Raw genomic sequence first — 18555 nt, 5'->3', positions numbered from 1 at the left:
CCGTGGTTTTCTTATTCAAATGGGAAAAGAACTGGTGGAAAAAAAAGAGACTAAGCGCAGGAAGACACATAGAGTGACGCAAGCGCTTCAGTGTTTGCGTTCGGTGCCATTTTCTGTTCTGTCCGTTCCAACTCGAGTATTGCACCAACCGATATTTTGTTTCTACTTCCGCAGCTATACTGCACATGCATACCTCTTTTCCCCCCAACTGTGCAGGTATTCTTACCTGATCATTTAACACAGCTCCTCATGAATCGTGGCTCTTAAGCCGTTTTCAGGTTGTTTATTTCCTAAATATGAAATAATATGAAGTAACTAGGTTGCTTGTGCGCTAATTTTTGTCACGAAAACTTTTTTATAGTGTGTCAATAGCATTTTTAATACAATTGATACGCGCGCTAAACAATTAGTGGTACTTCCAAATTGGCTTGGTAGGGCTTTCTTCTTTTAAACACAAATTAGAGGAAACAAAATTTCAGGTGTTTCAACTTTCGTAAAGCATGGCAATTTTGTCATTATAAAAACGAGAACGTTGCAAAACGCTTTCGTTTGTAAACAAAGCAGCCATCCTATCGCTTAGGGAAAAAAAAAGATGTCTCAGACCATAGAACAATTTTTATTTTTTCATTGACCGCCTTGGCCACAAGGCTCGCGCGTTGTTCAGTTATTAGACCCGTGTTTTGAAAACAATATAGTAAGGCGAAAACAGTGACGACGGACACATTCCAGGATAAAAAAAAAACTCTTGTTTGTTGTATTGCATCTGTACATCATACATAATTTGTGCAAGTTTTCTACACGCGATGTCGGCCTACAGGGGCCAGAAGAAAATGCAAACCCTCGTCTTCAGGTGCACGTAATATCCTTGACATCACACATTTCATCAGTGGCTGACCTTTTTCAAGAATGCAAAACACGCATGTACACGTAGCAACGAGAACCAATGTGTATGGATACGAAGGTTCGCAAGTTGTAGTTTCCAGACACACTTGGCAGCAAACAACACATTCATTTCATGGTGCAGCTGTGGCAGTGATATAGATTCGTGGTGAGATACATAATCTATAGAGACAAATAAAGTTCTCTAATGCACATGCAGTGAACATGGGCAGCGCACAAAACAAATGATAGTTAGTCTCATTTGACTGAAACCAGAATACAACACAGTGGCTAACTAAAGTAAAACAATAACCGAAGGTCAGGCAGTATGCTTTGAACTGAAATTTTTCTTCGGAGAGTCTATGCATTGGCATCTGGACTAACACCCGCTTCAACACTCGCACCAGTGGACGAAGGCTCCACTTTAAGTTACCCAGAGAATAAATTTTGCAGTTGTGAGTTAATTAAAAGATTTGGGACGTATGGCGAGGTCTGGAGCTTAATTACCCGCTCTTCTGTTTTCGCCTAATCTCTGGGCTGCATATTTGGGCATATTATTTTCTCCATCAGAAATAATATTTGCTCGCATGAGCTTCAGTCACAAATTTGTGTGCTGTTAAGCTATGCAATTTGCACGACGTTAAGACGTAGTATGGCCATCACTATGTACGACTACTTCGCGCTCTCCCTCGTTCTAAACAACGATAATCTGATGTAATGCTGCATGACAAAATGGCAAAACACCAACCGTGTTCAAAGTCCGCACTCACTCCAAGAAATTGCCGTAAAATAAAATGCAAAACACCATACACCGACACACATTATTCTTTACACTGCACAATATGTGTACAAACAGGCAAGAGTGTGCAAATATCTGAAACTTCCTGTACGCAACGAAATACTGAGGGGGCATTTGAAGTGACGTTTTCATCTTTGTTTTTGTTAGATTCATAAGACCGTCTCATGCGCAAAAAATGCGGTCATTCATAAAAGTCCACTGTGCATTTTCGCCAGTGTCTACTTTCGATTTATTGCTGTCTAAACCACACGTTTATCGTACAGGTGTACGTCTGTGATGCATTTCGACAGCGGTGCCTATAGCACTATAGCTGTCCCGCGATATATGCTTTACGCCTTTGCGAAGAGGCGAGCAGCCTTCCCGCTCCCCCTTTCTTTACGAATACACTTTTTTGTTTTTCATTGTACTTGTCCTTACGCGTACATATTTTTTTTTAAACCACTCAGTATTCATTGTGCAGGGTAACTGCAAATATTTGTACACTTTAGTCTCCTCGTAGCTGATTTCACTCAGCAAATGTGATAAAACATTCACAAAAAAGTCACCGGACCAAACAATAACAAGAAAATAGCTTTGCGGCAAGGCACATAAATTGCACTAAATTCATCTTCTGGATTCCCACGTTGCACGCAGGTTCAACCTTTAGTGTTTTGGGCTATCATTAGCACCTCGTGTGTGACATTCGCTAACAATGAGCGCGCCAGCCATATCATTGCTGCGGTCGCATTTGACGTACTAAAAAAACGCACTGTTTATTTACTAGCGCATTTATTATGATACAGATTGGGCACCGCATCAGGCAAGGCAACTTGTTTTCTTTCTTCTATTTTACGCCGTATAGACAAACAATGAAGATTTACCACTTCTGCGTAATGTTACAGGTTTTATGTATGCACTGCGTAAAGCTCTTTGCATACGTATGAGGAATAACTTAAATAAACGCAGTCCATTAGTCATCTTGGACAAGGAAATAACTAACAGTGGTGGCTAATGCTAATTAACAATTACTGCCCCAAAGATAACAACAACACAAAGCCAAACGAAACAGCCTGAGAATTTGAGGCACGGTTCACGAAGCTACGTGAGATCGATTCGGTGTTAGCCGACGCCCACCAACCACGCGATAGCTCGGGAACCAGCCAGTTCACGAAGCGATATTGCGTATGAGCAGTTTCGCATATTGGACTATTAATATTTATGCTATGCACAACCAAAAGACACACGCATCAATAGGCTCATACACAATGCCATCCGCAATGTCATCGCGTTTTTTTCTTTTTTTTTTTCATCACGCTAAACAGCCCGGCCAGAGGCTAGATCACAACCTGACAGTGACGCCGTGGTGTGGCACGTTTGAATTATTACCTTGTACTGTTTGAATATGATCAGCTCACGCGGTGCTGCGAGTTCGTCTGTATATTAGTTTCTATAATACTAGTACGGGACAAGTACTACTAGTTTAACTATACAGTTTAAATAGTGCGCATTTGATTTGTATGTGGCTAACAGGTTTCAAGCAAGTGGGGCAAACGTTCTGCTCTTTTGCTGTAGAGGAAAAGACGACACCAAGTTTGTACCTGCGCCTTGCGCTGCTACGTCTCTAAGCAAGTAAATTTCCAGGACATTTAAGGAGAAACATGACTTAAGTTATAAATTAAGAATTGCTAGACACGGGCTGTTACACATTCGAAATGCCTGACATGTTACGAACCCTGTATTTCACTCGAATATTTTTAGCTAAGTATTCAACAAAGGCATCACAGTCTTTCCGCTTAATAAAGGATGATGAAGTTCAAGAGCAGCAATAAGCGTTCAACATAAGTAATATTCGCTTGTTTATTTGAAATCACTAAACCTATAAACCAGGCTGCACAAGAAAAAAAATAAAGTTCCTGAAGGTTGCTGACCTAGATGCGAAACCAGTTATTTAAACTTTGTTACAAATGACATCGATGCTTCGACTGCCAGAGTTTTTTCAATACAAAGTCCGTACAGTCTGAATCACACTTGTCTGGAGTGTTCAGTCGGAAGATTTGGCCCCATCTTTCACAAGAAAAGCTCAGGCTGACGCCGAAATGAGATCACGCATGGTCATGCCGCATATACTAGATGCGCTATACGACAAGCATATGCGAAACCTAGCCGCTACCGCGACGTAGTACCTACGGATGCTGGCGTACAGGCCACAGCCGGCCACTCTGTTAGTACGATTCAGTCTTCATGATCGATATCTCTTCGTTAGGCTTTTTACAACAGTCGACACGTTTTTGCTCTGGTGTCTTGCAGCATATCCGCCAGCAGCTATTCGCGTGGCCCGCACAATTTAGCGCTCAACGTCCATCAGTCATTCAGCGATATACTCTACTTTTCTCATGTATCCACCAGGGCTCTTTGTGTATGTAGGTCACGCTTTGCAGAACTCGCACACTCCGCTATACATTAAGTTTGAAAGCAATGAAGGCTGTCCACGTTGTTTTGCGAGGAATGGCCAGCAGCACAAATTAGTAATGAGGCTGTCATCTCGTGGCACAGCGATAAAAATAACCCCAAATAGCATGATAGATGGCATGCTCATCACGCATGCCACCTATTGATGAAATGAGCACGCGCTATTGACCTATTGACAGGGTCAATAACTAATGGTCATTATCTGCCTTCTTTCACGCCACATTGTGGTCGTGCACACCTGAATTCGATTAATTTTTTTCAGACCTAAAGACCTCGTTTCTTTACCGTATCACACTATTACCATATTTTACACGTTGCAGTATTAGCCTAGATATTACAATACACATTTGCTAATACTGTAACATCAAATAGTATAGGTCATTAGCAGTAGGACGGAGTCTGTTCTTGCAAACAGCTGTTGCACGCTAATGATTATGTAAACCAGGGCTCACGCGCTTGTGCACCAAGATCGGCAGAAAATATCAACGCGCAAGTCTCACTCACTGATGCTAATCAGCTGGCACCGTGCACGTCACGCAATAGCATACTTGACGTGAACTACTAGTGTTTCGCTTATCACCGTTAGTGTTTGCTCTATCGGTTCGAATTCACGAAGCTCTTCCTTCTTGAGGACTCTTTTTGCCAACTGCTTTAGCTAATAACATGCTCACCACCACGATTAGCCAGTACTCGCGTTAGGTAGCCTACGAACTACATTTCAAATACAGGACCTTTCGGGCACTTTTGTACATTGATGTGTTATCGACATTATAAGTTGTGTAGAAATAACTCTCTTGCATTATCATCGTTATGCCCACACTCCTTGTTAGTATCGGGCTCGTTACAAAGATGCTGTATTGTGAGCGTGATAAGTGGGTTCTATATGCTTTCATACATGATGCTTGCAATAGTAATTTAAAAAAAAAAACACGTCATACGGCTCTTAAGACAATACATTCGCATTGGAATGCATGCGATATTATGAAGCCGACTGTTTTCTTCTCTAGGTTATATAACCACTTAAAGCATCTTCAACTTTTCAGCTTATTACACGTTATCTGACCACTGATTTGTGAGTTAACGCTGAAAAATGTTAATGTCTTAATGACAACTCTATGAACGACGTCTACCTCAGTATGCACTGTGACGCTAGCTGAAAAGTATCGCTTCATGCCGTGCGCTAAAAGAAACGTGTAAAAATATCTCCATGACAAAATTTGAATGAGCCCACAAGTGGGTGCTGTAACTTGTCTTCTGAAACAATTGTGTGTAACATATTTCGCTGCACCGTTTGTACATGTAAGCTATAATTAATATCACATGGCACTGTATTTTGTCTTCTTCACGTGAGTTACCATTCGCGGTACGCGACAAGCTTTCCGTGCTTGAAAATATCGCACCGAGGTTCAATTAATTTACAGTGTTATGTAGCCAGGCGCATCCTCAAGCAACAAAGCAGTACTTGTTAAGCCACAAACATTCGGAACAACCAATGCGCCGCCTACCTTTTGCGCAGAAAGTGCGCCAAACGCCAGTGCCTTAGCGCTCAACGATTGGCGCCGTTTCGAACACGCTCACCACCTTCCGCGTCCACCCAGTCAAACCACGCCGAACAAATGTATGCTTTAAAATAAAATTCGCCGCAGTACACCATGCGTGTACTAAGTCCAGGTCTTAAGACGGTGCTGCAATCACTCTCGCTTACACGCACGCATTGTGGAGATTCACACACTCATCAGCAGTTCCTTCTAGCGCAGCAAAGTTCCTGGCCCAGGAGAACCACAGCCACGATTAGCAGTGTCCAGCTCAGTGCGGGAACGCTGGCACCGCTGAAGTGCGGGCAGTATGGGCACTGGTAGGAACCACACACTTCGCAGATGCTCAGCACGTAGAGGTCGTAGTTTTCCCATATTTTCTCCTTGTAGTTTTCTGCAAATTGCAATAAACGAGAATGAGCTAGCACAGAACCTCAACCACTTAATCTTATTAATCCGACTACGGAGCTTAATGCAGGGATAATCTGCACTCAAACGAGATTTATCGGTATCAACAACCGATACTACCGATATCGATAGTACTGATAGAATATGGAATGTGCGAATAAACTTTTAAAAATGCAATAACAAAAAGAAACGTTACTATGAGTAGTATGTACCGCCAGAAGCGCAACTCGTTTCGTAAGGTAGTATCAGAGAGTCCGACAAAAACAACTGTTACGTCGTATCACATGTGTGGTATTGACAGATATTGTTATAAACGTAACTTGTGCAATAAAATTGAAGGGCAGCCAATAAAACCATGTTTAAAGTTTCTTCGCCATGCCACGACGCCACGTTTGCGAGGTTTCGAGAACACTTTACTCGCATCTTATTAAACTTGGGTCAACTTTTTGGTTAAATTTGACAAACTACGAGGGATTTCGTTTTTATACCCGAAATACACCAGAATACTTTTTTTGTAACAAATTTCACGTTAGCCTGCGAGCCGTACAAAAACATGGCTGATCCCTCCGTCATAGGAATCGGTAAAACACGAAAGTGAAACGTGTCTGCACAGAAGTAGTCCTTATTCTGTAGTTATATATCAGAGCTCCTACCATGTCTATTCGTGCTTGACAGCTATAGCACCGATTGGCGTGAATGCACCCATGTTGATGCCTAGTTCGTAGAGGTTCTTGGCTTGAGCCGCAAACGCGCGCGTCCCACTAGCCTCTGTCTCGCTCCACCAAGGCACGACATTCGCCCGTCGAAATCGTGTCCTATCTGCAACACGTATTGCAGCTGTTTTGTTAGTCGGTGCTCTTGCAATCGAACTAGTCGGCGGCAGAGAAATCCCGTTGGTGCATGTGGAAGCTGCACTACTCCGATGAGCCGGCGCACGCTCACACGAAGCGAAAGGCAAAGAACGTAACTGCGTCTACGGTGCCTCGGCGACGCCAGCGCGGCCAGTGTCCCTCGCTGGTATCGAGACGCTTTAACTGCTTTAACCATGACCTCCGATATCGCACGCAATCTCAGAGTAAGCGCTAGTAAATGTCGATTGTGACGCATTACTTCTTTTCACCTCTCACAGACGGCGGCACCGCCCCCGCTCCGCCTCGCCTATCTACACCGCCAACAGAGAGCACTATGCGAGAGAGAATGTGTGAAATATATAAGGCGCGTTTGTGAGGTTTCCGGCATCTGCCAAGCTAGCTTAGTTGGTTTCGCGTCGGGCGTTTACCGTCGCGTCCGCAGCGTCGTGGGTTGGATTCCCAGCGGCGGATCTTTTTCTTGACTTTTCTCTTTCTCACCCGTTGGCGTCCATTTTATGAACGTCATATCCGGTAACGGAAGTACTTGGTGGACCCCGGCATAAAACACTTTCGTGCTAAAATTTATTCGCTCCTCCTTCCTCGGTACGTCCCAGTTGTAACACCAACTTAGTGAATGCACGAACAGACAAGTGTATCCGAAACGAGAAGCTAGCTTTTCCACATACATACTGACGTTGTGGAGAAGGCAGCTTTGCAGGTTTCAGGTATCTGAAAATATGTTTATACGAACCCGTCGACGGTGACACGTACTTTATCGCTTGAAACTAAATGATACAGGACCACAAGGAATACTCGAATGGTTGACAAGACAGCAAAAAGCAGAGAGCACGGCGTCGTAGTAGCACGGCACTCTAAAGGGAACGCAACCCAATTTACTCGTTGTCAATCTTGAAGACACACAAATTGTGGGCGCTTGTTCGTGTGAGTTAAATTGATCGGTTCAAAGGGAGAGGTAGGAGTATATCAATCACACAATCGTCACACTTGCCTGGAAAATTGTACTCGTACACCTTGGCTTTCAGGTACCGCGTCGAGTTAGCAACAGGATACCACCGCTGGATGAGGAAGTTGACGCAGGTCCATTCACTTGTAAGCTGCAATCGTTCAAGCCCATAAGTGTTAGAACTGTCTCATTTCCTACCGTATAAAAATAAAGACACCAAGTAAAGATATCAGAATGATGTCCTCGCAATGTATATGGAGAAGGTTATGAATAGAGGCCGGATTTACAGGCATTAAAAAAGCGCGTTTTAGGCGCCAAAAATAGGCAGGCAAAACAACGTTTTGGGCCTCCAATATCGTAAATATAGGCACAATAAATTTCACACAAATTCAAATAATTTCAAACGAAGACGTGTGCGACCTCTATCTACGAGAGAAAAACAAAAATGTTATTGCTTAAGATGGCACAAAGGCGCCAAGAGACGGTGCATAGCCGTGCAATTGTGCTTTGTCCCGCACGGTTTGCAGAATTCGGTCTCTCCCGTGTTCTGCATGGTGAGTCAAGTGTCCACTGTCGAATCAACACACTCCTGTGTTTTCTTTTTTTTTTTCGGCATGACTGAGAAGGGCAGATCATGAGCAGATAGCCAGATGGCTAAAAAACCAGAAGGGAGGGATTCCTCTTATTGGCCGGGTCGATCGCGTAGAGTCATTTCTCCCCTGGCAGAAAACCACTCTTTGCCAGGCGGGGGTGGGGGGTGGGGGCCCGGGGGCTCAAACCCCCCTCCCCCCGAAACTTTTCAGTTTTGTATGTGTATCTATACACGCATACATAGAAACGCACGCGCGAACATAGTACATAAAGCATGGTTGAACCTCACCCCTCCCAGAAAAAAATTTCTGGCAACGCTGCTGCAGTGAACACCTCAAAAAGTAAATTGCAAACAAAACAGAAGCTGCGTGCACATCACATTTTTTTTTCTTTTTTTGCTCTTCACTCTCTTTTCCGCTGACGGTTCCCTGCGGTTTCGCATTCTCCAACCGCTCGTGCCATGTCGGCGCGGCGGCGAATTCTCGCCGGCGTGTCCCACTTCACTGCTGATAGCGGTTGCTTCCGGGAGTTGGTTTAACCCCAGATTTGAACAGTCAATGTTGCGCGGTAACATGAATAACAGTCTCAAACTGCACCCGCGAGCAAAATTTGAAGCTGAGTGGTGTTCATATAAGCACCAATCTTGACAATAGGCATTTATAGGCATTTGTAAGTATTTAGGTACGAATGCCAAAAATAGGCATTTATATTGAAAGAGCGTATGCTTGGGCATGTTGGTAATTCATGTTTCACTTTTTGAGCGCACAAATGAACAAGGACTAAAAGCGACGCGGACACAGCGCTGTGACCGCATCGCTTTTCATCCTTGTTCATTTGTGCGCTCAAAAAGTGAAACATTAGGCATTTATAGGCACAACAAAAACACTATAAAAGCCCTTCTTAACCTCTAATTCATGCTCATATATGAAAATGGCGCGATAGGAGCGCAAGGAACAAAATAGGCATTTGCCTAAAATCCGGTCTCTAGTTATGAATATTGACGCTTTTGTGACGAATACTCTGAACAGCATTAGGTGGACGTGGAATGCATGTTAATAAAAATAAATCTACAGCCCTCGCAACAATAGCCCTTCTACTGCATGCGTGCACGTACATTCAGCCGACTGTCACAAACGAGCGTGTTGATAAAGCGCGCGCGCTGCCGCTTTCAAACGGCAGCGGGAGAGAACGGCGCGAGCCGGTCGCCCAAGAAGCGCGAACGACGAAAAAACAAGCATCAAAAGACGCCGACGCGCCGCATCCTCCTCGCCCACTAGCAGTCTCAGATCAAGCGCCCCGCAAAGACTGGATGTTTCTAGAGGGAAGGGGTGACGCATCGCCGAGCGACGCCGCGGCGATTCAAACCTACGAGAAAGCCACGAGAAAGCTCTCGCCCTTTTCCTAGCTTTGGCTGTGCTACACGCCGGAGAACGCTCCCGACGCTTCTACAACCCTGGGGCGAGGAGATAAAAGAGTGTGACGACGACGGGTCAGTAAGGAGTGAGTGAGTGAGTCAGTCAGCCCGGAGATGGTGAAGTTATGCTGAGTGTGGTTCCATCAGTCAAAGAAGACGTGTTTATGATGGTGTGCGGTCAGTCGATTGTCGATCTGAAAGAATCGGATGACGACGCCGTGTGAGCCGTGACAAGTTACGCCGACGGTTGAACTACGACGATCAACGCTGGAGCTGGCGTGAGTGTTTCCTCGAAGAGAAGCATTCAAGTACCGTCCAAGAATTGTGGACTGGATACGCCATTGTATATTCAGGACTTTAACTGTCCTTGAATAGTTGTAATGCATGAGATCGCATTTATAGCGTGTGATCTGTTTGTTTAGTTCCCGTTGTGTTAACACCATCTGCGTTATATCGTGAAGCTGTAACTGGTATCAGCCGAGTGTGCATGTGTTTGTGATATTTGTATTGCCTTAACTGAGAATATATTTCGTTTGTGTTATCGACTCTCGGCTCTGACTCGGTCTTTGGACCACAACCGGCGTTCGCTGGCGCACTAAAAGAACCAACTCTAAATTGTCCGCGCTTTCATGGTGCGTTTTCGGAGGGCCGAGACGCCAGCCCTTGGAATCCGCCCGACGATTGCCATCCCCATTAACGGGACGAGTGACACCCACTGATCCATTAACAAACCATAATCAACAAGTTGCAATCAAGCGTATTTACTTACGTGTTCAAACATAAAAACTGCAGTCCTGGGAAGCACTTTGGCCATGCTTAGTCGGGGGACTTCGCCCGACTTGACGTAGTTGTCCAAATGCGGCCTGTAGTTAGCGTAACCCGTAGGAATGACTAACTCCAGTACAGCTGCTCCACTCTCCGCACTCATGTTGGTCAATGTCCACCTAGAAGGAAGGGAAGAAACATCAGAATGCAACGTACAGAGTTCCAAAAGCAATGTACAGTGCTTGGAACGCGATCGAAGCGCATAGCTGCCGATGCTTCTTGCGTAACTGTCGGGCGCTGGCGACACCGAGCTGATACATTGTGTTATACGATGGAAGAGGAAAGCTTTGTGACACAGTGCGACTAAACTTGGTCCCACAGCGACGAACAAGCGCTCTTCGGTGACTCAAAAATTAGTGGCCACCGTGCGGTTCGAATATCGCGTGCGTTTCAGTAACTCAGAAGTATACAGAAGCTACGGAAATAGAAGCGCGTGAGCATCTCTGAAATGGGGCATCACCAACGCGATTTCGTGGGTTATAAGATGATCTCGAACCTGAGTGAAGTTAAGCGCACTTCTCCTTCTCTACTCCGCCAGGCCGTCCTCCGCTTCGCGCGGCTGAGCACATTGGCGGCCGCGCGCCCTTTCTCGCAGGTGGTCTGTGGCGGGTGCAAAGGCCGAGATGGCTGGTCCCCTCCTTACGAGCTAGCTTTTGGCACACCTGGTGTTGGACATTATCGCATTGTCTCAAAGCTCTGCCTTATTATCTCGTGCATTTGATCGCCTCTGTCTGCGCTGTTTAACATGCCAGCATTGTTACAACGAGTGTTCGCGGGCATCGAGCGAGATCTGGAAACATTTCCCTGGTGCACGCGTACCTAGGTAATTGAATTCGGAGGTGGGTATTTACTGAAATATTCATGGTCGATAAAACTACAACCTTCACTTTGTGTAGGTGTCTAATACGTTGCTGTCGCTGTCAGTGCTTGCTGTGATTTGTTTTTCTTTCTTGTCCAGCTCTGCGGCTGAAGTTCATTGTGCTTGTCATGACATTACTGCTTGCGTATGATCACCGTTAAATTTATTTGCTCAAAAATGTCGAAGAAATTTAATTAAAGTGAAAAGGGCAGGAAGGTAGCGCATAAGAGCCGGCTGACTCACCTTACACAGCTGCGGATGTTGATGTGTGACCTGTTCCTCCCCGAAAACCTCGGCTCCAACGTCAAGTCAAAAGCCTCGTAGGCAGGAGGAACTAACAAGAAGTCACGATCGACGTTGTAAGTCACGTCTAGTTGTATCAGGGACAGGCCCGATCCCTGAGCCAGAACATCACAGTGACCCCAAACATTGGGTTGGACCTGCACAGAGGAGGACATGCATGAACACAGCTTATCTTTTGTTCTTTTGTTCGAAATGCACAATGCTCACAATATGTTTGCAGTGTACAGATTCATTGATTCATTCATACAGAGCCATTGTCACGGGGCCCTGGACTGCGCACTAGACAGTAGCTTTAATCATAAACTCTCTTGTACTGCAGGCTTTTCGCAGTATGGTCGTTTGTGGGCGTTAGCTACTCTCGTTATATGCCCGTAACCAAGCTTGTTGACTGTTGCGTCTGTTTGTATTACACCTTAAAACGTATCTGTGCGGATGCCTACACACATGAGCGACGCAAATACTTCTGCTTCACCATCGGTCCAGCATGAGGGAGAGTCTTTATAAAGCCGCGATCTCACTCGCTTCAATCTCTCGATGAGGATCGATCATGTTACTCGCTTGGTTAGAAAGATCGCCTTATCTTAAGTCCGATTTTAGTCATCTTTAATGTCTGCCTTTGTGGTCGCTTTAGTATCTCTTGTTCCCTTTTTTTAAAGGAATTTCGAGTGCCTTTTTCGAAACAACCTTCCGTATATAAAGCAAGCATGTGAACATACGTATGCTAGTGGGCAGTCAAAAAGGTGCGCACCGGCAAAGTCAGTCCACAAAAGGTGAGCTCACTATGAGCGAAGGGCCGTTAACGTAAACAAAAACTGGACGATCTTGATCTGGAAATATTACGCAAGGTTATAAACTGATGTTATTCTGGGATACAGATTCTAAAGGTCGCGAAGGGCAAGGTGTCAAAGCTCGCTAGGACGACGGAGACGATCTGCTCAGAGTCTCGAAAACAAACTTGTGCTGCATGCTAAAAAATCAGCTTTGTGTAAAATGAAAAGAAAAAAGAAGAAAAAGAGACGACGCACCTGGGGCCGACTTCACAAAGCTTTTCGTTCTTAAGTGATCCTTGCTATTACACAGCCCTCTTTTATATGTCCCGCATAAAGATAGACTGAAGTTTTCTCTTACGAACAGTGGTAGCGTAAAGGCTCGTTTGGCATTACGGGTTCTGGGGCCGAATTCACAAAACTTCTCGGGCCGCATGCACAAAAACGTCTTACGCTAGTAATGTTCGCGAGAAAATATTTTAGCCAATCCTGATGGGGGACATATTTATTTATTTATATCATTAAAGAAGCAGGCCGGTCAATGGAAAAATACATTTACGAAACGAAGGTTTTGTAAATTCGGCCACTCGTTCGTAAGTGCTCTTTGATCCATTGGCCAGCTGGCTCGCTAATGATATGCCCTGCATCAGGATTGGCTGAAAATAATCTCTCGCAAACGTTTTTAGCGCAAGTTGATTTTGTGATTACGGGCCCTGCTGCTTGACTGACACGGCGAGCATTTTACAGCAACGGCACCATTACCTATAATAATAACACGAGCACATGCGGCAGCGGCACTCCATGTTCTACAAAAATGAGATCTTGGTAAATGCTGATCACACCACATCGAACGCACAGCAGTGACTTTTCGGTTGCAAGTTCACACGAGCCGGATAGCTACAGCCTATCATGTGGACTTTAAAACAAAAAGCCGCAGCTATGACGTCTCGCGCGTCCCCGTAAGACAAGCCACACAATCCAACTGTTCGTCGTCCGTTGCATTCCTTTGAAAGCTGAACGCCTTCGAGACGACGAACGCGATGGTGCTTATCGCGGATGTCCACAAGTTTCTCACAAAGCATTACGCGTCATTGCACACGATTATTCACATGATTGTGCTCATTGGAGGATGCAAGCTATAGATATGGCCTTCACATGCTAGAAATTTATAAATAAACAACAGGTACGCTGGTCGTGAATGAATTACTATACGCTACATACGTAATGTGTTTTTTTTTTTTTCGTGGTATTCACGTTAAACTGCTCCTTGTAAAAAGATGCCCAAATTTTTACTTGAAGGAACATCACCATACTCACATCGAATACTTTTCTGCGCGCCAAGTCGTCTTTGGATATCCGCAACGTGCTGGGATATCCTGGGTTTGATGAAGATTCCACGGTTACTTTCATCTCTGTAATGCCTCGGACATGCGTTCGGAATGAGTACTGCGTCAGGGCCTCCAGAGCCGCGAGCGTGTCCTGAAATATGCAAAATAAAAACAAATGTTAAAAAATTGGCGCAGCTACGCACTAGTGGTGCGAAGACTGAGGAAACAGCGGAGCTGGTGGCCTTCTCCACCTTTCCCTCCTCCTCACCCTCACTTCCCTTTCCCATCCCCTTGCTATACTATACTATACAAGGCTATGCTTCATCCTCTCCCCTTCCCCTTTCCCTCCTCCCCACGCTCAGTTTCCTTTCTCACCCCCTTGCTTATACTATACAAGGCTATGCTACTATGCTTTACTCTCTCCCCTCCTTCTCTTCCTCTTCCTCACCCAGCATCAGTCCTCCTCACACTCACTCACTTCCCTTTCCCACCCCTGCTATACTATACTATATGCTATACAAGGCTATGCTGTTTCATCTTTTCCCCACCTTCTTTCCCCTCTCCTCACCCTCACTTCCCTTTCTTAACCCCTTGCTAAACTATACTATACAAAACTATGCCATGCTATGCCCTCTTCCCTCCTCCTTTCCTTCCTGTTCACCCTCATTTCCCTTTCCCACCCCCTTGCTCTACTATACTATGCATTGCTATGCTATGCTAGGAGCTGCTTGGCACATACCCGCTTTCTCTGGCGCATACCCACCGAGTTTTGTGCGGATATCAACGGCCTTACCTCCAGGTTAAACAGCCCCGCTGTTGAAAAACCCCGAGAAGCCATGAACTTGATTTGCGTTGAAAGGTCAGCTAAAAATGTCGTTGGGTACGAGGGCATAACAATGTAATATCGGCGGTTTTACTCGCCAGAACCACGATATGATCGTGAGGCACCCAGTAGCGGAGAGATCCGGAAATTTTGACCATCTGGTGTTCTCCAACATGCACTGACGTCGCACATTGCACGGGCGAGGTGTACTGTGCGCCTCCATCGTTTCCATCGAAATGCGTCCGTCGCGGCCGGGATCGAAGCCGCGACCTCTGGGTTAGCAGCCGAACACTGTAACAATTGTATCACCACGGCAGACAGTTAATTGTACGAAAAGAAACGTTCCCTTTAGGAGCAACACCATGCGAAGTGGCCTAAAGGCACAGTTCACTCCTTACGTGTGCTCTCATAGGCGAATTCTAAGAAGATTTCCAGTGCAATAATCTGCTGTCGCCGATGGTGCGCTAGTTCATTGTAAACGAGTTAGATTGTTTAAAATTGGAATTTCGCGGCCGAAAGCAATGCTTTAATTGTCATAGATTTCGAAACGGAGCGCTACGATTACTTATGGACAACAGCTATGTACCATGCTCTAAAATCACGAACGTTTTCACGATGTCCTCCGATAGGAACGTGAACGCTGTGAAGCAGTCTTCTGACTTTGCGCTTCGCAGCAAAACTCCATAACTGTTTAGTCACCACACCAGATGTAAACGAATGCAACAGGGCACCCAACACTGACCGCTTAACAAGACTGTCGGGCGAAATAATCGTAACGGTGAAAACCGATTGCATACCTGCGTGCCGATGAAGCCGTAGTCGGTGGAACGCATCCGGTTCAGCCAGCGGACAATCTGATCCTGGAAGACGCCACCCTGCTTGAGGTAGGATTGCAAGGCGTACGCCGTGGCCTCTACGGCAGACGAGTCCTCCGGGTGCGGCATCCGGGGAATCAGGTACGGCCGCTGGCTCTGGATCACGATCACGGGTGGCGGAATGGGCACGCTGCTCCAGTAGATGGCTCCCTCTGCAACCAAACCGCAGATCAAGTGACACATCAAGCTATGCGCATAGTACCGGCCTCTTGCAACTGCGTCTGTTGATCAACGTTCGCAAGACGTGCAACACAAAATTTCATCTGCTAAACGCCTCAATACCAGGAATCACGCACAGTGTCAGGCGCAAATGTAGCGAGAGAGCCTTTCAGGCAGTCGAGTGTTATACGTCAATTTGCTTGGGCGAAACCAACAATAAATAAGTTGTGTCCGAATGTGAGACGAAGAAGTTTCATTTGTGTGGAGACTTTGCGTATCCGACTGAAGACTTCATTCCTAACCGCATATACTACGAAACTGCTATGAATCGTTCATGCACTACTTCCCAGGTTTCATTCGGTGTCCCACAAGGATCTGTCTTGAGCCCTTTGCTCTTTCTCAACTACATTAACCCCCCCCCCCTCCCTGCCCCACTTAATATGTCTATTATAATTTTGCTGACGATGGCGTTACTTAAAGAAAACCAACCCGTCAGATTCTCAGAAGCTTCAGGAAGACTTTAACAACGTATCTACATTGTGTAAAAAAATTGCCCACGGGACTAAATGTGAAGGAGTGTAAGAGCATGCGAATAACTCATTAGAATCGCAATAACAGCAGCAGTACGTATTATATCGATGACATGGCACTAGATCCTGTAACGCCTTACCCTCTTACCTTCGCATCCGCGTCCCTTGCGATCTTTCTTGGCGCATGCATGTTGACTGTGTTGCTAACAATGCTAAATATCGTGGTTACAGCGCAACATCAGTAGGAAAAGAAAACGATACACAGGAAAGAGCGCTGACTTTCAACTAGACTTTATTGAAGGTGCTCCGGCCGCTTTTATACTCCGATGTAATAAAACACTTGTTCGCCATAATATAAAGTATAGATGCGCTATTTCCGATCCTTTAACCACACCGTTCCCATGACACATCATATTGCTCTTAAGTTCGTCCAGAATAGCGCTGCTTTTGTTACCAAAATGCATTATTCGCGCCAATTTTTCATCCATGAAGACCGCGCTAACCCTACCCGAACTGTCACCGCGTCGGAAATGTTCTCGCCCCCTTTTTTTTTCATTTTTCTCTTGTCTGCTCCACAAAAACTATCGCTATAATACAGGTCTAAAAGATTTTTTTTCCTCCGATGTATGTATCCTTGCGTTCGAACCATAACTTCAGAAGCTAATGTGAAGTTTTGTCGTGACAATGTGTGTAACAATTCTTTGCTCTCCGAAACCAGCCCTCGGGCCTTAATTGACCAGATCGCACCAATACCACAATCTGATTTGGTGGAATTCTGTAATGGGTGACTTCGTAATAACTTTGACAGTCTGAGGTTCGTTATCGTGCAATTAAGTCTTAGTACCAAGAGAGGTTCTTTTTTCTCTCTTTCTTCTTTTTGTCCGCATCGAGGTGCAGCCATGATAGACGGAAATGAACCCTGGCGCGAGCTCAGTAGTACAATGCCCTTGGGCTACTGCGGCGCATCTTAGGTCTTGGAAGTATGTCAAACGGAACATAAATAAATAAATAAATAAATAAATAAATAAATAAATAAATAAATAAATAAATAAATAAATAAATATAAATAAATAAATAAATAAATAAATAAATAAATAAATAAATAAATAAATAAATAAATAAATAATCTGTAAGCCAACACAGCACGTTTGCATAAGATAATTGACGCTAAATCAACAATTAACATTTTCATTCAACTTAGTGCACTTTGCAGCAATGAGAGGAAACAAATCATACCGGCGTCTCTCTTCAAGGAGTGGAGCAGGTTGTAGCCGAACTGCGCTTCGCTGGAACCAGCCTCGAAGAGGGCGTACGTTGTCAGGGCTACGGTGTACGGGTCTCTCACTTGAGCCAGTTGTGTCTCCAGATAGCGCACTGCGTCTCGCTTGGCTGTATTGGCCCGCTCACGAGTTCCCTGCTCATTGAGATACATGTGACTTTATTTAACATTAGCTCCGTGTAATCGCTTGCTCAAATTATGAGTGGACAATTAAGACAGGGCAACGATCTCGTAATGCTCACTGCGTCTTACTTCAAAGTTCACTCGTCGTAGCGCATTTTATTTCACGAACAGCCTTATTTACAAACTGCCGGGATTACGACACGTGACAGCAACGCCTAGGTTGGCAAACAACGATTGGTATGTAGCATGATGTCCGATGCATAGTTACGTGCAACTACACTGCGTGTTGAGATGTCTTTCATAGCGCCTAGTGTACTGTAGCATGAATAGCTCTGGAGATACGATGAGCAGATGAAACGACCCAAAAACGCCGCAGAACGAAGAAGACACAAGCGCTTCAACAGAAGCATGTGCGACGTTGCGATTTCATTCAAAGAGGAAGCGCACGTGTCAATTGACAGAGTTCTACAAAACACCAAGGCATTGCCTCGTGCGCTATTCGCTGCAAGAAGGGAGAAGAAGCGACGCCGCTTCCACAACCGATACAGTCCACTCCTGAGGAAGGGACCGAATGGCTCCCGAAATGTCGGGTTTATCTGAAAACTACCACTGAAACAATTTCAGCACCACCTAGGATTCTTTCACACAGCCAGACAAATCTCTGTAAAAACGTTTACATTTAAGCAAAAAAAAAAGATTACGAATTAAGTAAGGATGCTAAGGAAGACAACAGGTATACATATTGTAACGGCGCCAAAGAACGCCACGAGTGAAAGAAGACGATAAGAAGGGAAA

General features: G+C 45.1%; 1 protein-coding gene across 1 annotated transcript in view; it reads right to left on the bottom strand.

The window, feature by feature from the left end:
* Nucleotides 1–735: 735 nt before the first annotated feature.
* The window catches only part of LOC119404758 (CD109 antigen-like), a 99163-nt gene continuing 81343 nt past the window's right edge, over nucleotides 736–18555 (bottom strand). The window contains 7 exon segments of the mRNA XM_037671423.2: nucleotides 736–6055; nucleotides 7930–8035; nucleotides 10659–10833; nucleotides 11817–12013; nucleotides 13961–14122; nucleotides 15592–15821; nucleotides 17595–17772. Coding sequence (XP_037527351.1) covers nucleotides 5862–6055; nucleotides 7930–8035; nucleotides 10659–10833; nucleotides 11817–12013; nucleotides 13961–14122; nucleotides 15592–15821; nucleotides 17595–17772 — 1242 coding nt within the window. The 3' untranslated portion in view covers nucleotides 736–5861.

The sequence above is a fragment of the Rhipicephalus sanguineus genome, chromosome 1 (genome assembly GCF_013339695.2).
Source record: "Rhipicephalus sanguineus isolate Rsan-2018 chromosome 1, BIME_Rsan_1.4, whole genome shotgun sequence".
Lineage (NCBI taxonomy): Eukaryota > Metazoa > Arthropoda > Arachnida > Ixodida > Ixodidae > Rhipicephalus > Rhipicephalus sanguineus.
The sequence above is the reverse complement of the archived record's forward strand: the minus strand, read 5'-3'. Positions and strand labels throughout refer to the sequence as shown.